We start from the raw sequence: 18782 nt of genomic DNA on the forward strand, positions 1-18782 counted from the left end.
CAGTCAAACAGATCAACCATTCCATATAAACGTTACAGATCAGATCACATCAACACGTCAGAGCTTTCATTCCTTCGTTATGATTTGTGCAACAGACAGGGTATCTCTCTCTCAAAAAAAAATAAAAAATAAAAAATGCAATGCTGAGCCGTGCAGCACATCCGTACCCAGCTCCATCTCAAAAGAAATTGGTCGGAGCTACTTCATCAATAAGCCCTTCATCTGCAAATCACCAGTCCGCTGGAGTCCCTGGAACAACTTGAAAATCGGCTTCAGTTCTCTCCAATCAGCCTCCGCATCTCCGACTCGTCCCGATTCCACTCATCGTCAAGAGTACCGAGTCCCGGATCGGCACCCACCCAGAACTGACCACCTTCCAATGCTTGACGCTGAAGATCCCAGTCCAAATCGTTCTGGCCATCTCCTGACGGCCCTAGGATAGTCTGTGGAACCGCCATCTGATCAAATCCTGCTATACCGATTTGCGGGCCCGGTCCCTGATCAAAACCGCCCATTCCAGATTGAAAATTTGGCATTTCTGGATCATCCGCAAACATGAATTGGCCGTCAAAATCCATTCCGGGAAGCGGGGTAGGGTGAGCCGTACGCATATGAACCTGAAGATCATGTTTTCGGATGAACATGTGTCGGCAGCTAGCTGAAAGGCACGGAATGATTCTCCTCGGATCGTGGACAGGTGGTTCAACAATGACCGGTGGTTTCGCTCTCTTGTTTCGCTTGGACTTTCTCTTTGGTACGTACTCTTCCTCACTAAGACCCAGCTGGCCCTCTTCTTCAACATCTTCCTCTAATTGTCCATCTTCTTCGATGCCGCCATATTTGTTCGCCTTGCGGCTAGCATTCGCAATGCCCTTGAGGCCTAGGTGCGCGGTACGTACGTGGTCCACGAGACTGATTTTCGAGACGAAGTCCATTCCACATCCATCGTCGTCATCAAACTCTCCCATGTCAGGATAGGAGCTCAGGTCAAATGTACCACAAATGAATCGCTCTCCGTTGTGGGCCGTTCGCATATGAGTGTTCAAGTTATTTTGCTTGGTGAATCGCTTATTGCAACCCGGAAACGTGCATGGAACGTTCTTTCTTTGCTCGAGTGAGATGCCAGAATGATGGATCTCTATATGCTTCTGCAGCTCGCGCTGGCTTGAACATTTGATGTCACAAAACGGGCAATCTGCGTGCTCTTTCCGGATGTGAGCTTGAAGTTCCCTATCGCTTTTGAAGCCGGGAGAATCGCACTGAAGACATTGAATTCGAACAGGCGAGTGGATCCGGTTCACGTGTTGCCGAAGACCTGTTCCACCATCAAATGCAGCATCACAGACTTGGCCAGTCACTGGATCGACATGTGTGCAAGGGTACGGTGGCAGGTTGAGATGTGCTGAGCGGATGTGGCGTTGGAGAGTCTGGTGTTTGCGAAAAGGGTCGTTGCAAGGTGAGTAGCCAGTACAGCGGTACACATTCTGACCACTATGTGTAGTCTTATGTCTATTCAGGCGGGTCGACGTCAAGAAGCTCTTGTTACATCCCTCCCAATCGCACTGAAACTCCCGTTCTTTCGTGTGTGATCCTCTGATATGTTGCTGGAGATGCTTTGCCTCGAAATACGCTTTGTCGCAACCTTCGAATGTACAAATATGAGGTCGGTCGTTGGTGTGTGTTCTCAAATGTGCCGTTAATCGAGATGGTCTGTTAAAAACTTTGGGACAGCCCTCGTGGGTGCATCTGATCGTCTTTAATTCCGATGGAAATTTCTTGCGTCCAGGAGAAAACGGAGTGATTGGCGTATTGACATTTTTTTCACCGTCGGAAAATTCGTCGTTTTCTGGTTGGTAGTCCTCCGCCTCATCGTCAGAGTCCAGTGATTGCTCTACTGTACGACTATCAGATAAAACGAAATTTGATGATGTGCGGAATTGCCCACCAGGTAATGAAGAAAGCTGCGCGCCTTTTTGTTTCTTCGTAGGGTTCCCCAGACCAGCAACGGCCTTCCGCTTCCCCAGAATGGTGGCCATTGCAAGAGCGACGTCGTGGTCACTCCTACTAGGAAATTGTCGAGCATGAAAAAGAGCTGTCCGTACCTAGGTATTCTTCATAGCCGATCTTGAAATCGGAATCTTGGCGCGCTAAACCTTAAATATTTCCTAAAAGTTGAGGCGCATCCAAACAATTTCGACAGGCCCGAATCCACGACGACATCTCCACGCACAACATTCCTTTTGCTGACCCAACCGTAAACTCCTTAGATACTTTGAGACTCTAACATTGATCATGTCGGACGATGGAGATATGGGCGATGGTGGCGGGTATGCAGCGCGACCTCAATCCAGCTCGAACGGGCGCAAACTCTTCAAAGAAGCATCGCGTTAACAATTTCCCAGATACTCCCCAGCCTACGGAAATGACGAGCCCGATTTCGATCCCGAGGAGCCTACCTTCTACGATCAAGATGTTGAGACCAACGGCGCGGTGGACGATGTCGAAGTCAGCAACAACCCAGACCAGCTTCTCGCGACCGGTGAGCACGGCCGAGATATTGTAGAGTCGGGCGATCCATCAGCTAGGGCAAACAAGACGGCGCGGGACAAGGCACCAAAAGACAAGAAGATCCCTCACGACAAGCGAACGACTACCCCGTACATGACCAAGTACGAGAGAGCGCGCATTCTGGGGACCCGCGCACTGCAGATTAGGTTGGTTTTCACACATGGCACATAAGGCAGGGCTTTTGTGGTAGCTTGCTGACAGGGTGGTGTCAAAAGTATGAATGCGCCGGTTCTGGTGGACTTGGAAGGAGAGACGGATCCGTTGCAGATTGCTATCAAAGAGCTAAGAGAGAAGAAGATCCCTTTGATCGTGCGAAGATACATGCCCGATGGAATGTGAGTAGCTTCGAGATCCTGATCCAAGTGCAGGTTTTTGACTTTTGAATAGGTACGAGGATTGGACTTGTGAAGAGCTTCTTCAATAGACTGCTTTTGCTGGGGGGGTGGAGGCTTGGTATTTGAGACATTCGCATTGCAAGGTGCTGGGTATGGCGCAGAAAATCGGCGTTCAGGGAGGTATGCGGAGGAGCCTATTCGGATAGCAGAGGCCTGATAATGTCACTTAATTTCGAGTACACTATCTTCCCAGGATTTCGATCGATCCGACGAAGAAGAGTTCCCGAGCTGTTAATACCGATTTATCTCCGTTGAGGGGAGCAGAATGCCGAGCTCTGCCCCGCCGACCCCTCATTGCCTGGAAACATCGTTGACAACACTGTTCAGACTTCTTCAACTCAAAACTCCTCCTTTCCCCCCGCCCCCCGCCCCTCCCCCCATTTCTCTCTGATCAACTTTCAAAAAAAGCGCAATTGGATTCTCAGAATGTCTTTCAAAACAACGGCAACGATCGCCTCCTTCGGCGGCAAGCTTTTGAAGCTCACCCACGATGCCTCCACCGGCTGCGAGATGGCACTGAACCTCTACCTCCCCCCCTCGGCCAGCTCCTCAGCCAAAGTTCCCGTCCTCTTCTATCTCTCCGGCCTGACCTGCACAGGCGACAACTGCGCCGAGAAAGGCTTCTTCCAATCCGCAGCCTCTCAAAAGGGAATAGCCATCGTCTACCCAGACACCTCTCCCCGTACGTCGTCAATCCCTCTCCCTCTCTCCCTCTCTCCCTCCCTTCCCCAAACAACCTCAATCAAAACCCCAAGTTCAAGCATCACATGCACACACACACACACAACCCAAGAAAACCCAAGAAAACGCTTGCAAAGTAAAGCTTCTCTAACTTACCTCAACCGGGGCGAACCAGGCGGTCTCAACATCCAAGGCGAAAACGACGCCTACGACTTCGGCACCGGCGCCGGCTTCTACATCGACGCCACAACCCCCCTCTACTCCACCAACTACAAAATGGAATCCTACATCACCCGCGAGCTCCCCGCCGCCCTCTTCGCCGCCTTCCCCGCCCTCGACGCCGACCGCGTGTCCCTCACGGGCCACAGCATGGGCGGCCACGGCGCGCTGACCCTCTTCCTCAAGAACCCCGGCCGCTACAAGAGCGTGAGCGCCTTCGCGCCCATCGCGAACCCGACCCGCTGCCCGTGGGGCGAGAAGGCCTTCGCCGGCTACCTGGGCGAGGATCGCGAGCTGTGGAAGAGGCATGATGCTACGGAGCTGGTGAAGGGGTGGAAGGGCGGGGAGTTCGAGGCGCTGGTCGATGTCGGGACGGGTGATAACTTTTATAAGCAGAAGCAGTTGCTGCCGGAGAATTTGGTCGAGGCGGCCAAGAGTAAGAAGCTGGAAGTTAGATATCAGGATGTAAGTTTTTTTTCTTTGCCCACTTTACTTGGTCGCTTGCTTTGCTTTGTTTTGCCTTTTTTGGGGGGGGGGAAGGGTTTGGTTTTGTCTGGAAAAGGGGAAGCGGGAAGCGAGAAGCGAGGCTGACATAGGAATAGGGCTATGACCACTCGTACTTTTTCATCTCGACGTTTGCGGCGGATCACGTCAACTATGCTGCAAAATTTCTTCTTGCCTAGTAGGCCCAACGACTTCTCTGCTATTTCCTGGTAACTCAGCTCATGTTGATAGAAGCAACTCGGCTGCGAGGCAAAAGCTATAGACTGACTGGAACGAACCATGAACATACAACAGTTCATCCCTCTCCCGTGCAACGCTATTGGTATCTTCGTAAATGCCTTTGCTTGTCGCACAGCAACATCAAGAGGGGCTCATCGCCTCATAATTCGTGACTATCTCATCCGTAGCTCCACTAACCTACCTAACTTGCTCGTTTCTCCAACAGCATCGTCGGCTGATGTCCATTGGAGAGTGTCTGGAACACATCCGCAATATCGCCGCCCATCTTGCTGCGCATTTCGGCTTCTTCTTCTCTCCGTATGCGATAGTATGCCAGCTTCTCGAATCGGCTAAGTGCTTTCCACCAATGCCTGCCTGCTTCGTGGTCGCTGATCCTCTCCAAGAGGTCGACGACCTTCAATCTCACGTCTCTGTCCTTGTGGAAGAGTCCTAGCGCGACGTAGAAAAGGCCCGCGTGAGATTCAGGGGCTACTGTTAGCAGCTGGCAGATCTCGTCGTACGAATGGGTGTATTTGGAAAGTGCTAGGTAGATGTCGCGACTTGAGCTGGGTGTGAGCTTCGTCATTCGCAACCGGTCGTGCAGATGATGTAGGTCAAGTGCTTTGAGAGGCCTGAAGTTGTAGAGTTGGCCGACGTCCTGGTACTCGTCAGCTTCGCTCATGTCCAAGAGAATGGAACCTCTCTTACCTGCTTGAAGCTGAAGTAGCTTCGGGTGTTCCTCCAGCCTTCAATGCGATGCACCCCACCAGCTAGCTCCTTCAACTTCGTAGCCTCGTCGGGCCAGACATATCCGTGGCCCGAGACATTTTCATTGCCAGGCTCGGCCTCCTCCACGCCTATGTACAGACCACTGGCACCATATACGGTCTCCTCAAACGCTGCCGAGATACGAGTAAACTTCTCAATCCAATGACGCCACTTTGCACGAATCACTCCTTCCCCATGCCGCGCAGCTATGCTGCGAAGAACATCGCCTATGAAAGCTACATCGCCAGTCGAGTCCGTGGCTGCACTGGCCGAAGACGTAAGACTCACCAGGTTCGCGTAGCCGGGATTCTGCGCCTGGAAGTTGGAGAGGCCTTCCGTCAGGGGTGCACTCTCGATTCTGTTGCTTATCTTCATACGACCTGTCGGCAAGTCGCATAACAAATCCCACCATTCAGGATGATTCTCGAAAGTCGGATTCGTGACTCCAGCGATGAAGCCAGGGACTTTTAAAAGGTCGTCAATCTTACTCAAGTCCGTATAAGGGAAGGCATGACGAGTAAAACCACGCAGGATACCTCCTGAAGCCAACGCACAGGCGGCAAGAACAGCTTCAGCCACTTCCCCAGACGGACGATTGTGTCCGAGGAATATCACTCGCTTTTGGGTCAGCATGGCGTTTGCCAAGACGATAATCGGGTGAGTATATGCACCGCTTGTCGTCAAATGCGGATGCAGTGCGAACGGTTGAGGTGACTTTGCATGAGGATCACCAAATGTTTGGATAAGTTTGATGAGGGAGAAGTCGCCAACGGTCTCTGGTGACACTGCAACCGGAACTTTAATTGGTATCGGAATTCCATTATACATTACTCTCGTCTCGAACTCGTGGGTATCTCGAGGTACCGAGTACATCGAGTTCGCGACCACATGCGCTTTGGTGCCGTTGCGAGTAAGGTCCATCCGCATTCCGGGACTTTCAGACAGTGTAGCTGGGTTGCGGAGGACTTCTCCTCTGTCCTCTGCCATTCTCATTTGTATCATTTGTTCAAATTTCTCAACGAATAGATCTTTGTTGTCGCTTGCCTGGAGTAGATGTCGCTCCAGAAGACTTAGTTTTGGCATGAGTGATAAATCCATGGTATTTACTGCTTCGTATAGCAACGCCAGCGTCGCCGGGAACGGTGTTTTGAAGTATTCTTCCAGGGCTAACAATAATAATGGCTACTCGTCCATTAGAAAAGAGAACACAACGAGCCAGGCAGCACTGACCTTGTAAATATGCAGGAAAGGATGTCGCGTGCAAATCGCCATAGCCTTTACCACTGCACCTCTTTTAGCAGTCTTGTCCTGCTTCGTATTGACCAGGTTCAAAACGTATATCAGAGGTGGTCCCTCGCCCCCCTCTGGTTCGGTTTCGTCCGAATCATCACTGTACCAATCCCCATTGATCTCATCCCCAGACTCAACATCGTCCGGGTCTAGTAAGCCAGCGGCCCTATCTTTCCGCCGCTGTCGCCTTCTCTTTCTCTCTTCCTTCAATTCCGCTTCCTCCTCCTCCTGGCTAGTGTCTTTGTGCAGGAAGAACATTGTCCAGTCCTGGTTCCGTACATGTGCCTGGTCTGGCAACATCAATTCCGCCAGCATATTCTCGTCCCCGGTGATGGCGACTGGATACTGATGCTCCATTATGGGCCCCTTGTCAATATCAAAGGAGGCCACCAGAATATATTCTACATGGTTCTCAGTCTCCCCGCGAGGATACTGGGATCTGAGTTTCCTCCTCGGATGGGCCTCTGAATTATACCGCTTCGGAGCCGACATGGACGAGTGCTGAGAAGACACACCGCTTGAGGGGGTTTTCGAATTCGAGCTCGGATTCGACGTACGATCGGTTTCATTCATTCCCGGGTGCGGGGACCTCGACGGCCTCGAATGCCGGGACATGGCGCTGGGAGATCTTGAGGAGGGGAAAGAGGAGAGCGATTCACGTCGGGCTCCGGTGCCATTGCTACCATTGGAGTCTCGCGGGTCAACGGCTCTGGTACTGGGAGGGGGCATGGCTGTTCGGAGATGGTGAAGGTCGTTCTCCTTCTGGTAGACGGGACTGGTGAAAGTGATCATCGGCGATCCTCCGTTCCCTAACGTCCTTAATGTCCCTGCCGTCCCCAACTCGGTCTAGGGAATATCTGCGACGGGCTCCACTTCTGGCACTTCTGGGCTCTGACAAGATTGCGGCACACCAGTATGCATCCAAACGAGGAACGAGAAGCAACGTAGTTGTAGGGAGCGGTAGGTGAGGTGGTAGGCGGTCAGGGAAATCGACGATCAATTCATTCGCACTCGGGAACTGGAATCTGAGTTGGGTTCGCCGAGTGTGGATGGTGGATGTTGGATGGTTGCTGCTTTGGATCGGTCGTAAGTACAGGAATTGATTATTACATGCAGAGGCGAATATGCAAGATGAGACCAGACGAGCGTGACACTGCAGAGCTCAAAAATGCAGATTAGAATAGAGTAGAGTCGAAAATAGGGGTCTGTCCATCCAGTACGAGACTCGCATACGGAGAAGGCATCCGTCTGTCTACCCCTGAAAACTAAAAGCCAACCGAGGCCATTATCGCCGTCGGACACTTAATTTCGCTCCGTACCTACTTATACTGTATGATTATATTGTGAGCTTTTTTTTGCGCATGTACTTACAGCTCAGCTCTGGCGATGGGAATTGTATATTTTGCAGTCCCTGGAAATGATACAGCAATAATGCTCCGTTGAGGTAGCGATTGAGAATTACTTCACAATGTCTTGTGAAACAATCGGCTAACTTTCCAAGATGGGCCTGGAGCGTGGCCCGCTCGGCCGGGTTCGTGGGGTTGTGATTACTAAAAAATCTATTTGTTTGTTTACTTTCCGAAAGTCGCCCTGGACATCAACCGACATCAACATTTTCGCAAACCCCTATGTAGACCTCTTCAGAAACAAACATTCTAATATCTACACACCACCAACCACATCAGCTCCCGAACTTGTATACATTTACTCTTCCATTCACGGCTCGGAAACTTAGGGCCTGAACTGCGCTGGGTACCTGCACACACAACAGAGCAAGGTCCGAACCTGTCTTCTGCTTCCGCACTGCATCGCGAGTTCCTCGTGAACTAAAGCACGCCAACAACAAACATGGCTACCGCATACAAACCCTCCCCGCTGAGCTACGGCTCCCCGCGATCCTCTCCATTCCGCCGCCCCGACAGCAACCCGCCCTCTCCCCTCCGCCAGTCAACACCCAATCCATCTCCCACAAAGATGGCCACCGCGACGACGGTCACCACCCCTTCACGACTCGCCCGTGCCTCGACGCCCACCGCAGGCTCAGAGGCCGGGACATGGACGCCGCGTGGTCCCGCGCCGCCTCCCCAGCGCGAGATGGAAGCGTCGCCGACGAGGGGCTCAGGCGTGGCCAGTCCGGGATTCGGAGGGATGCTGACGGCGACGAGGAGTGCGGACAACAACAATGCGTTGTCGAGGTTGCAGCCGGCGCAGGTGAGGGAGCTGAGGGAGGGATTTCAGGTGTTGGATAGGGACAGTGATGGGCTGGTGGGACGGGAGGATGTCGTGGATATGTTGACGCAGCTGGGTGCGTACTATATATACCCCTTCCTCTCCTTGGAGACGTCACGCCTTTTTTTATACTTTCTTTTTTGGGGCTAATACTGCCGTTACAGGCATGTCGGCAAACGCTTCTCAAATTGCGGCTTTCTTTCCACACGGTTCATCGCAGACGGTCGCTCTCCCAACGTTCCTCAATTCTATCGCCATACAGCTCACGGCGCTCAGTCCACCAGCGGAACTCCTGTCGGCATTTTCGGCGTTCGATGAGGATGATAGCGGACAAGTCGATTTGGCGGAGTTGAGGGATGCATTGCTTCATACGGCCCCTGATCCAGGAGAGATTCCGTTGACCGAGAGGGGAATTGATAGGGTTATGAGTGGATTTACTGGGAGGAGGGCGTTTGGGAAACACGCTGCTGGGATGGGAAAGAGAGGAGAGGTGTTTAAGTATCAGGAGTTTGTGGCCGGTGTGGCGGGGGGTGCGACTACAGATGGGAACTCGGAGAGGGAAAGCGAGGAGTGATGATTAGGATATGGATCTGTAATGATTGGGTGATCGGGTATTCGGGTAATCGGAGGGTTGGGAATTTGGGTGGTCGGGCGTCGGTTCAAATCAGGTGGGAAAGGGGCTGAAGACGAAATGGGTACAAATTCAACACGAAGTTGCAACCTGTGAGATACAGCATTAGCAAGAACCAAATGGATCTGGTCCTAGGCGGCACGCCGAATCCTCAAGTATTTTCAGTCTTCAAATTGTCCTGAATCAGATCTTTATAATCCTCCTCTTCTGTGGTCAAAGTCGTGATGATATATATCATAAGTCGTCATGGTTGAATCGTTATCATCTAGAATCATATAATCGTAACCCATCCATCGTAACCCATCCACACTCCTCTTCAGCAACCGCACCCCGCCCCCCCTTCTCACTCACGCTTCTTATTCCCCGTATCCCACGTGCTAGCTTTACTCATCGTCCGTTTCCGCATCATGGCCATGATGGTCCTCTCCATATCCTCACTGCCCTTCTCCAGATCCAGATCCTCGCGATCATACCTCGCCTCCCTCTTCTTCTCCCACACGTACCAGAAGCCGACGATGATGGCGGTCAGGGGCACCGTCACGGCCCAGTAGATCCAGAACTGGTCGGCGACCATCTTGCCGCGGTTGGCGTCGGTCTGGAAGTCGAAGAAGGTCATGCTGAAGACGGAGGCGAGGTAGGCGCCGGGCAGGAAGACGGCGCCGAGCAGGGAGATGGTCTTCATGGCGGCGGAGTCGCGCTTGGAGGAGTGCGCGAGCTTGCGCTGCTCGCCGGCCATTTTGAAGTTGAGTTTGGATTCCTTCTGGGCGATTATGTTGTAGAGCTGTTTTGATTGTTTGTTTTTCTCGGTTAGCGAGCACTACTACTTCTCTCCCGCTGACGGAAAGAAGGGGGGGAACATTTAATATTGGCGATGGAGAAGCTTACAGCACTCCTCTGGATCTCTAGCCGTTGCAAAGTCGTATGCGCGTAGCTGTCGATACCCTGCAGCTTGACTCTGTAGAAATCCATGCGGGCGAGCATGCTGGCTTGGAGTCCTTTCATGGATTTCTCCTTCCTGGGCTCCGGTAGCGCCTCGTAGAATTTAGCCATTGCGACTTCGATTCCGCCGAGGATCTCCAGGTATGCCTTAGGTCGCTTCCACAGGACCTGGCTATGGCACTCTACTAAATCCCTATTGACAGCGTCTAGATCCACAACCCCTTCGTTCACGTAGCCCTCCCGCTCCTCGATCTCGCTTCGCATGCTCACAGCATGTTCCAATCTCCGAAGCCAGTCCCTCGCATCCCGCTGCTTGATGTCGGTCTTGGACGATACATCGTGCGAGAATATGATGATGGGGAGGAGCATGGGATGTCCGACTTGGAGCACGCATTCTTTCAGGTGTTTTATGCATTCCACAATGTCAGAGCTAGGGGTACCTTTGCAGAAGCCAGTTGTGATACCGTTGTTTACGTCGTGTGAGAGCATGAGCTCCCAGCCACGAGTGTACCCTTTCTTGCGCACGTCGCTCTTGCGGTAGATGATTTCTACTTTTGTTTAGAGATGTGAAGGATATGTGAAGGGGAGGGATGATACGGAGATGGGGATTCTCCTCGTCCTGATCCCACGAGGCCCAGAAGAACGGACCAACGGCACTGGTGCTTTCGATCGCTCGGTACGGCAATTTCAGCGTCTCGACCATGGATTTATAGACTTCGCGCTTCAGACTGATGACGTGTGGTGTGAAGGTTTCGGGGTGTTGGGCGTTCTGCTGTAGACTTTTGGCAAGTCAGCTTCACGTCCTCATCTGGTGCCATCCCCGGATTCTCCATCTGGAGTTGACGGCCATCAAATCTTCAGAACTCACACCAATCGCATACCCGCCAACTGAACCACCCCAGGTGGCAGCTTCGGGGGGGTAAATGCGCCCTACAGATCGACTCAGCAGGCTTTTCTATCCACTTTATCGCTCACCAGCGTATCCTACGTACCCTGCGATGAAGATAGTTTTCGAATTCATCTGGTGTCAACGGATGTTCCTCTACGCTGTTGAGTTTCGGATCCTGCAGGCTCATCAGATTTTGAGCAGCACTTCTTCTTCCTGTACTTCTTCGTGTACTTGTACTTCTTCCATTGGGCACTCACCGAGTACGAGAAGATCTCCAGGTAGGTCGTCGCCTCCACGACATTTTTACACCGGTCTACATTTGCCTTGAACATGTAATCGTCCATGCTTGCGCCGTCGTCCTCGTCCTCGTCCTCGTCCTCGTCCTCCTCGGCCAATTTTTCTATCGCTCTCGCAACGAACCGGAAACAAGGCGTATTCAGATGCCAACAATTGACAGATGAAGGAAAGGAAAAAAGGTAGAAGATTCATATTGGTCTTCACGAGAAGAATAGGCAGCAAATTGAGACTACTACTCGGTGTAGGCCTTGTCCTATGCAACAGCTAGGTACCCGGCATGAAAGTAAGCCCGCCCAGCCCCGCTATAAACTGCTTGTATCCGTACGATAGACAATAAGAGGCTGGGAGCGCCGTATAACGGGGAGGGACAGGGAACTCTATTGGGTGTTTGTACGAGACCAAGACGGGATCGACTGTTGATAGCTGGCTTGATACTTTCCTCTCTTTACCGTACTGTACTGTATAGAGTTCATGCGAAGCACCGCATATCATGAAAAGACTGTTGATGGACCTCAGTCGCTTAAAGACCGACGGGGAAGTGTTCACTTGAATGGAATACATAGATATGTACGGAGTATATATATTTGCGAACTTCACTCCAAGAATTTCAACTGGAACATCCAAGTGAATAATCTGCTTCTTGTAGCGCATTGACCATCACTCTCTGAACAGCCGAGGCTAAGGCTAAGGTTAAGGCTAGCCCTCTTGCAGTCCGGGTAGACTTCGGACATCGGTGTCGACCGGCAAATTCACAATTTTCCCAGAAATACCCCTCCATCCCTCCACCCCTCCACCCCTCCACCCCTCCTCCACCCTTCCGCCCGTGAACCTCGACCTATCTTCATCACGCAACGCGATACAAAACCTTCCATCACCATGCTCACCGACAAGATCCGACTGTCGGGCCCCGAGTCCCAAGAGCCCGAAGACTACCTCTGCTCTTCCCTCGCCGTCATCTTCCCAGACGACATCATGAATCAACACGGTGACGCCTACTCCTCCGTCATCTACCTCTCGCCCTCGCACGGCTCCTTCGAACTCTCCCTCGCCGACCCCCAAGGTGAAGACTCTAGGAAGTTATTCAGTCATTTCCTGTGGAACGCGAGCGTGCAGCTGGCGGAGTTTATCGAAGAGGGAAGACTGCGGCAGGGCGAGGAAGTCGAGCAGTGGAGTGTGCGGGGTGAACGAGTCCTTGAACTTGGTGCCGGGACAGGATTGGCGGGAATCGTGGCGACGTTGGAAGGGGCCGAGGAGGTCGTCATCAGTGATTATCCTGCCGACGAGGTCCTCAAGAATATCCAGGCGAATGTGGACCGTAACGTGGCGCCGAGGAGGACGAAGTCTGCGGGCGGGGTAGCGAAGGTGGAGGTTCAGGGCCATGAGTGGGGAGTCCTTGAGGACAAGTTTTCCATGGAAAACAAGGGGGGATTTGGAGTTGTGCTGGTGGCGGACTGCCTGTGGATGCCGTGGCAACACTCGAATCTGTTGAAGAGTATAGCTTGGTTTCTGAAGGCGAACGGTAGGGCGTGGGTTGTTGCCGGGTTTCATACGGGGAGGGAGAAGATGAGAGGGTTCTATGACGGCGTGGTATTGAAGGAAGCCGGCTTGGAGATTGAGAGGATTTGGGAGAGGAATGCGGAGGGGCATGAGAGAGAGTGGGTTGAGGATAGGGGGATTGAGGATGTGACGGAGAGGAAACGATGGCTCGTTATCGGGGTTTTGAAGAAGGTCGGATGACGCTCGATCTGAGAGCAGCCAGACTTCGAGTCCTGGTGCTCTGAGCGTAAGTCCCCCAGACCGTCGGGAGAATAGTTTGTGTGAGAAGTGGTAGTGAGTCCGGCGTATCCCTCCCATGAACAATTATCTATCTACTATACTGACAGGATTCTACATCCATGTTCAATTCGATCTTCTACTGACAACCCTTATTGGATACAGGTACCAGGCTCTCGCCATTTCCAGCACTTGGTTATGACAATACCCATGGTGCCAACATTAGCGCCTTGCCGATGCCAGCCTGTTAGCTACCAGTGTGGACCGAATTCTCCAAGGTTTCAGTAATCACTGTTCCTTATCGATCACCACGACCACGCACTTCACCTCTCCATTCATCCACTCCGTCTGCTCAATCGAAGCGATAGCACCCTTCCAGTCTTCCTCGTTCTTCACGTTCACCATGCCCGTTGGGACCAGAAAATCGATGCTGCTCACCTCTTTGCTTGCGGTGTCCATCAAGCGGTTTATGTACTCAACCAAGCTAGGAAACCCTAGACAAGTGTTTGGCGCCGGTGTGATCTCTGGCACGAGCCGGTGACCATGTTGCATGAGGTTCACAAGATATCGGATATGGGTACCATTGCTTGATGCTGGACTTCCGACAGCGAACGAATGCGGAAGCTCGTATCCTTTGGCATCGACTGTCGAATGGTTGTCATCGAGTTTCACGTCAGCGCCATTTCGAGTGGGTGCTGGAGTAACGCTTTCAAGTCTGGCACGGTCTGGCTGTGGGGTAACTTCTGCCGAAGTCACTGAAGTTCGCTGTTTGCGCCTACTCTCTATGCCATAGAGTCTTGCCTTCTCATTAGAGACCGCAACGCGCACCACAGGTATTACCAGTGAGCGGAGTCTGTATGGAAATCATCAGTGGGCAGTTCTTGAATCTTGCGTGCATGCAACTCACTTCATCTTCATCTTGGGCCATGTGAGCTTTCTTGCCTCGCCTTCTTCTCCTATGGATCCTTCTGAAAACAATCTCTCGCCCCATCCCTCGTCGTCCAAAAATTCATCAACAACTGTCAAAAGGTCCAACCCGGTACGTTCGGTCTCATTCTTTCCGCGGGTTCCTACGCAAGCACTTCGTTTGGGAAATTTGGGATCTAGCATGAATGCTTTCGCACCAGCTTGTAGGAGCCCAAAGGCCTCGGTAGTCAGCTCTAGAGAGGCGCATATTGCTGACCTTGATACATCTGAGATGCGTTAGTGCGAGTTTCTCGTCTTCAGATAGGAGGAAAGACTGATACTTACGCGGGTACCTCTTGTGATGGGAGCGCTTGGTCGGAAGTTCGGATCGGGGAGCAGCTAAGTGAGTGCCAAGTTCTCTCGCATCGGCAATGGCCCCTGTTGTGCGTGGCTTGTCTTCCTTCGCGACCTCTCCAGGCGCCCACATCTCACTCTCTCGAGCCAGCTGGTCCTCTTCTGGTGAAGGCTTGGTCTTACGGCATTTGAGCAAAGGCGACGCTGAATGTTCCAGCTCGCGATTATCTCCATTATCTTCACCCACACGTTTGCGCTTCTGGTACGAGTCGGGAACGAAGGGCTGCTGGAAGTTTTCGTAAGCAGACTGGATGAAGCCCATCCCACTCGCAGCATGTCCTGGAGCTGGAGCTGGAGCTGGAGCTGTTGCATCATTACCATGCCAAAATTTATCATTGGAGTAGCCCTGGATGGCACGCGCCTGCTCAAGTGAAGGGTAAGCATATTTAGCTTGGCTCTCACGGTCTTCGGGCCCGTCGGTATTAGCGAGTCCTTGCTCTGAAATGGGGTAAGCTTGCTCATCTTGGGAATCCTCGAAGAGGGAACCCAAGTCATTATTGTCTGAGAGACATGTTGCTGTGCCAGCTTGAGCTGGATCACTCATGCCAGCCTCACCTGCAATGCCATATGGCGTGAAGTCCTGATGATGCACCATTTGCTGCCCTGGAGGAAACAGATGCTTATGCTTGGCTGGAGCTATTGTGAGCGCACTCTTGTTGCGGTGCTTGGATGCATCGCCAGATGGAATACCGCGACGCGAAATATAAATAGCCACAGGACCGAACGCGCCGGATCGGAAAAGGCTTCGGCTATTTCTCGGCCCGAACCGTAACTCAAAGAACTCGTAGCCTTACATACCTGACCCGCTCCTATGCCCACCTACCCGTCGCTGCACCCGAATTCAATCACGAACATCAGAAACACCAGATGCTGGAAGTCGATGGATCTGAAATTACCTCCTTCATGATGTCTGCAAATGACCCATCGCCGGTGGGCTCGCTAATCTTCACCGTAACCGCCCTGCTGGTAATCAGTCTCGGAGTCCTGCTTCTCTTGAGACATTACCTTCCTCTCCGAACAACGCCCGCATATCTACTCGTACCGATATTCTTTGCCCTGAGCCTTCCTGCCAGTATCATCCTCCTTGTCCCTATTGATTTGGCTTCCAGCGCCAGAAATCAGGATGCCGGAGGTAGTCGGGGAATCTGGCTGCCGGACAGAGCACTTCTCGTAGGATGGCGGATCTCGTACTGGCTCACATTTGCCTTGACTTGTATGCTCCATTCGCTCACCGTCGACCGCCTACTTACTCCTTCAACTCAGGGTTCATCCTCCCGGTATTAGCCGAGTACGCCGATGCTGGTTATAGAGACCCGAAAGGACGCCTCCTCTATTCCCTGCGCGCCAACGCCCAATACCAAGCGCTGGTCCTGGGAGCCGGCATAATCGGGATGATATACGTCTTTGTGAGCTACCAGGCCTCGCTGAACTCCTTGAAGGGAACGGTCATGGTATTGGCATACGTTTGGGGTTTGATGCTGGCAATCTACCTCATGGGCCACGGACTTGTTGCATTACCGAGACGTCTCTTCCGGAATGCCAGTATCAGTGGAAGGCTTAGACGGATACAAGCCAACGCAGCGAAGGTTCACGAAAAAATGGAGGATGCCATACGGCTTTTAGAGGACTGCGAAGGTGGGTACATTTCGCCTATCTCCATCTTTCAGGACGTCCCGGGGAGTGGTGCCACGGAAAGCTTCCTAGATGCCTTGGACCGTCACTTGGCGTTTCCGAACGGATAATATGGATTCTTGGGGTCCGTGGCTATTAATATTGACGATTGGAGGCATTGACCCAGCTCTTGAAGCCATTGAGACTGCTCCTCACAGTCACCATGACGGATCTGCACATATTCACGAGACGGTGCTGACTGTCGATTAGCGCAAGTTGCAGCACTGGCTCAGAGAAAAACAGGCTCAGCAAGCAAATTCAAGGACTGGATCGAAGAGCTGGCTGACAACTCGCACCTCCCCGAATCTCGTCCTCATACTTTGACTCGGCGTATGTCCGAACCTCAAGTTAACGTTCCACATGTGATCACAGAGCGTTATCTAGCTGAGCTAAGTCGACAGCTTGATAGAGCCAGGCATAGCCGAGCGAGATATCTAGACGAGTGGGACGGCTTACTGAGGGACGCTGTGGAAACACAGGCTATTCTCGATTCTGCCGGGTCCAAGAAGATAGAAATTGGACAAGCGTCACCCGATGCTCGATTCCTCGAGCGGTTCACTATTCTGACACCGTACACACGATATCTCTACCTCTACTTTCTGCTTCCGTATATGAGAATCGCCTTGGGGGTTTTTCTCTCGATGGCATCTTTCTGTATCGTCTGGTCGGAAGTCATCAAGTCCGTTAACCCTCTGCTATCGATCATCGCTGTCACCGTTGTCCATCATCCTACCAGCGAGCGCGGCCAGATAGGATTTGCCGGTCAAGTCATAGCAGCGTGTTGGATCTTGTATATGTGCATGGCGGCACTCACTTCGCTAACCGAAGTGAAGGTATGGCGTGGACGGGCCTTGGTGAAGCGCAATACCCATGGTGAAAGCGCAATGTGGTATTCTATGCAGGTTGCCAAGCTATCTGTCCCTCTGGCTTTCAATTTCTTGACGTTCCTGGCTCCGGATATCTACAGCGAAACTGTCTTTTATCAGTTTCTCGGAAAGCTCATCAAGCTCACCCAGCTAGGAGAGAGGTTCGATTGGCTCTTCCCAACCTTCATTTTGATACCTGTCTGCGCTACACTCTTCGACTTTTACGGAAAAGCGAAGAGGTGCTTCGGGTACGGTGAAGTTATCGACGATGGCGACGAAGAAAATGACACGGGGTACGGTACTGGTTCTTGGCGTGAAGGACAAGATCTGATTGAGCGAGAACTGCAAGGCCACTCCTCCTTGGGCCGCTTGGCTCAAAGTTCCTCAGACCGATACCACGTTCCCAACAACCCGAACAACAGGGTCGCACCGAAGGTCGCGGTACCTCCTCCTCACAGACGGCTAGGCCAAGCATCAACGTCGGCATCGGCATCACGACCTAGCGTAGACCCGCAGCAACGCGGCGCAGCATCCGAAAGCTCACACGAAGACGAGAACTTCTTCGAGGCGTTCGGACACCGCGTTAAAAATACCTTTGACACGGTCCAGACGCCGAAATGGCTTCAGGAAATGGGTGATGGTATCAAGAGGCCAAAATGGATGGGTGGGGATGGTGCAGGCGAAGCGGAGCCGAGTCGGAGTGGTAGCGACCTCACCAGATGGTTCGCCGGTGGCGGCCGGGATGAAGGGAGAGTGAGGCTGTAGGGAACGTTATTATGGCTCTGGTTCGGGGGGGGATCATTACTATTAGCATAGCGGGTGGAGTTTTTTACAAGGGATGGCTGGCTTATTCTTGTTGTTGTACTTCTAGGTTGGATAATAGCGCGTAGACCCGTCTTTGTTTTCTAGAGATCATAGATGATGATTGTAATTGAGAAGCTTGTTTTGAAGTAAGTAAGGGTGTGTTTGGCTCGCAGTTGCAGGTCCGTGCAACTGAGCAGTTGAGTTGATCTTAAATAGGATCAACTTAACTTGATAGTAGAAGTTGCACGGATCAAGGCCTGTTTGGCTCGCAAGTAGCAAATTGAATAGCAAACTGCAACTTAAGACTTAAAGAAAAAAATAAATCCGTTATTACAACTACTTATTATTTGTTAATGCAATAAACTCGATATTAACAACGCTATTATATCGATCCCTTTAAATTCGAGATTTGCTATCACGGAGGCCCTTTTTGCAAGTCTCTTTCTTCAGTCTAAAGCTCTCAAAAAAAAAAAAAACTATTAAGGAAAAAAAAAAAAAAAAAAAAAAAAAAAAGCGCGCGCTGCTGATAACTTGATAATAATACCCTTACTATTTCAGCTTCCACGACTCCTTCAGCTTCTACTATCGAAAACAAGCAAAAAGAAAAAGAAAAAGTGCACAGTCTTTGTGCAACGATAGGATAGGAGACTTCTTGGTTTCGATATCTATCTATCTTTTGATCTTTCGTGCATTCAAGACTAATTCACGAGATTCACGAG

General features: G+C 51.8%; 9 protein-coding genes across 9 annotated transcripts; 5 read left to right on the top strand and 4 right to left on the bottom strand.

Moving 5' to 3' along the window:
- Window positions 1–272: 272 nt before the first annotated feature.
- Window positions 273–2036, bottom strand: L3040_004118 (uncharacterized protein; the record flags this gene model as incomplete). Its single annotated transcript, XM_066155597.1, has 2 exons — window positions 273–1894; window positions 1946–2036. 2 exons carry the CDS (start codon window positions 2034–2036, stop codon window positions 273–275), a joined length of 1713 nt encoding a protein of 570 aa, XP_066011866.1.
- A 256-nt stretch (window positions 2037–2292) lies between these two features.
- L3040_004119 (uncharacterized protein) lies at window positions 2293–2992 on the top strand (the record flags this gene model as incomplete). The annotated part of the gene is made up of 4 exons (XM_007297754.1): window positions 2293–2327; window positions 2403–2714; window positions 2784–2903; window positions 2956–2992. 4 exons carry the CDS (start codon window positions 2293–2295, stop codon window positions 2990–2992), a joined length of 504 nt encoding a protein of 167 aa, XP_007297816.1.
- A 397-nt stretch (window positions 2993–3389) lies between these two features.
- Window positions 3390–4546, top strand: L3040_004120 (uncharacterized protein; the record flags this gene model as incomplete). Its single annotated transcript, XM_007297755.1, has 3 exons — window positions 3390–3645; window positions 3820–4328; window positions 4466–4546. The coding sequence occupies 3 exons, from the start codon at window positions 3390–3392 to the stop codon at window positions 4544–4546; spliced, it is 846 nt and encodes a 281-aa protein (XP_007297817.1).
- A 242-nt stretch (window positions 4547–4788) lies between these two features.
- On the bottom strand, window positions 4789–7373 carry L3040_004121 (uncharacterized protein; the record flags this gene model as incomplete). The annotated part of the gene is made up of 3 exons (XM_007297756.2): window positions 4789–5244; window positions 5295–6536; window positions 6585–7373. The coding sequence occupies 3 exons, from the start codon at window positions 7371–7373 to the stop codon at window positions 4789–4791; spliced, it is 2487 nt and encodes an 828-aa protein (XP_007297818.2).
- A 1119-nt stretch (window positions 7374–8492) lies between these two features.
- Window positions 8493–9447, top strand: L3040_004122 (uncharacterized protein; the record flags this gene model as incomplete). Its single annotated transcript, XM_007297757.1, has 2 exons — window positions 8493–8949; window positions 9038–9447. The coding sequence occupies 2 exons, from the start codon at window positions 8493–8495 to the stop codon at window positions 9445–9447; spliced, it is 867 nt and encodes a 288-aa protein (XP_007297819.1).
- A 400-nt stretch (window positions 9448–9847) lies between these two features.
- Window positions 9848–11676, bottom strand: L3040_004123 (uncharacterized protein; the record flags this gene model as incomplete). The annotated part of the gene is made up of 6 exons (XM_007297758.2): window positions 9848–10285; window positions 10390–10991; window positions 11041–11222; window positions 11312–11373; window positions 11436–11507; window positions 11590–11676. The coding sequence occupies 6 exons, from the start codon at window positions 11674–11676 to the stop codon at window positions 9848–9850; spliced, it is 1443 nt and encodes a 480-aa protein (XP_007297820.2).
- An 829-nt stretch (window positions 11677–12505) lies between these two features.
- On the top strand, window positions 12506–13653 carry L3040_004124 (uncharacterized protein; the record flags this gene model as incomplete). Its single annotated transcript, XM_007297759.2, has 3 exons — window positions 12506–13216; window positions 13385–13412; window positions 13568–13653. 3 exons carry the CDS (start codon window positions 12506–12508, stop codon window positions 13651–13653), a joined length of 825 nt encoding a protein of 274 aa, XP_007297821.2.
- Window positions 13654–13690: 37 nt separating this feature from the next.
- On the bottom strand, window positions 13691–15397 carry L3040_004125 (uncharacterized protein; the record flags this gene model as incomplete). The annotated part of the gene is made up of 4 exons (XM_007297760.2): window positions 13691–14255; window positions 14310–14595; window positions 14654–15302; window positions 15374–15397. 4 exons carry the CDS (start codon window positions 15395–15397, stop codon window positions 13691–13693), a joined length of 1524 nt encoding a protein of 507 aa, XP_007297822.2.
- A 192-nt stretch (window positions 15398–15589) lies between these two features.
- L3040_004126 (uncharacterized protein) lies at window positions 15590–18024 on the top strand (the record flags this gene model as incomplete). The annotated part of the gene is made up of 3 exons (XM_007297761.2): window positions 15590–15935; window positions 15986–16357; window positions 16604–18024. 3 exons carry the CDS (start codon window positions 15590–15592, stop codon window positions 18022–18024), a joined length of 2139 nt encoding a protein of 712 aa, XP_007297823.2.
- Window positions 18025–18782: the final 758 nt, after the last annotated feature.

Source organism: Drepanopeziza brunnea, assembly GCF_022702325.1.
Source record: "Drepanopeziza brunnea f. sp. 'multigermtubi' strain 214-2 chromosome Unknown ctg6, whole genome shotgun sequence".
NCBI lineage: Eukaryota > Fungi > Ascomycota > Leotiomycetes > Helotiales > Drepanopezizaceae > Drepanopeziza > Drepanopeziza brunnea.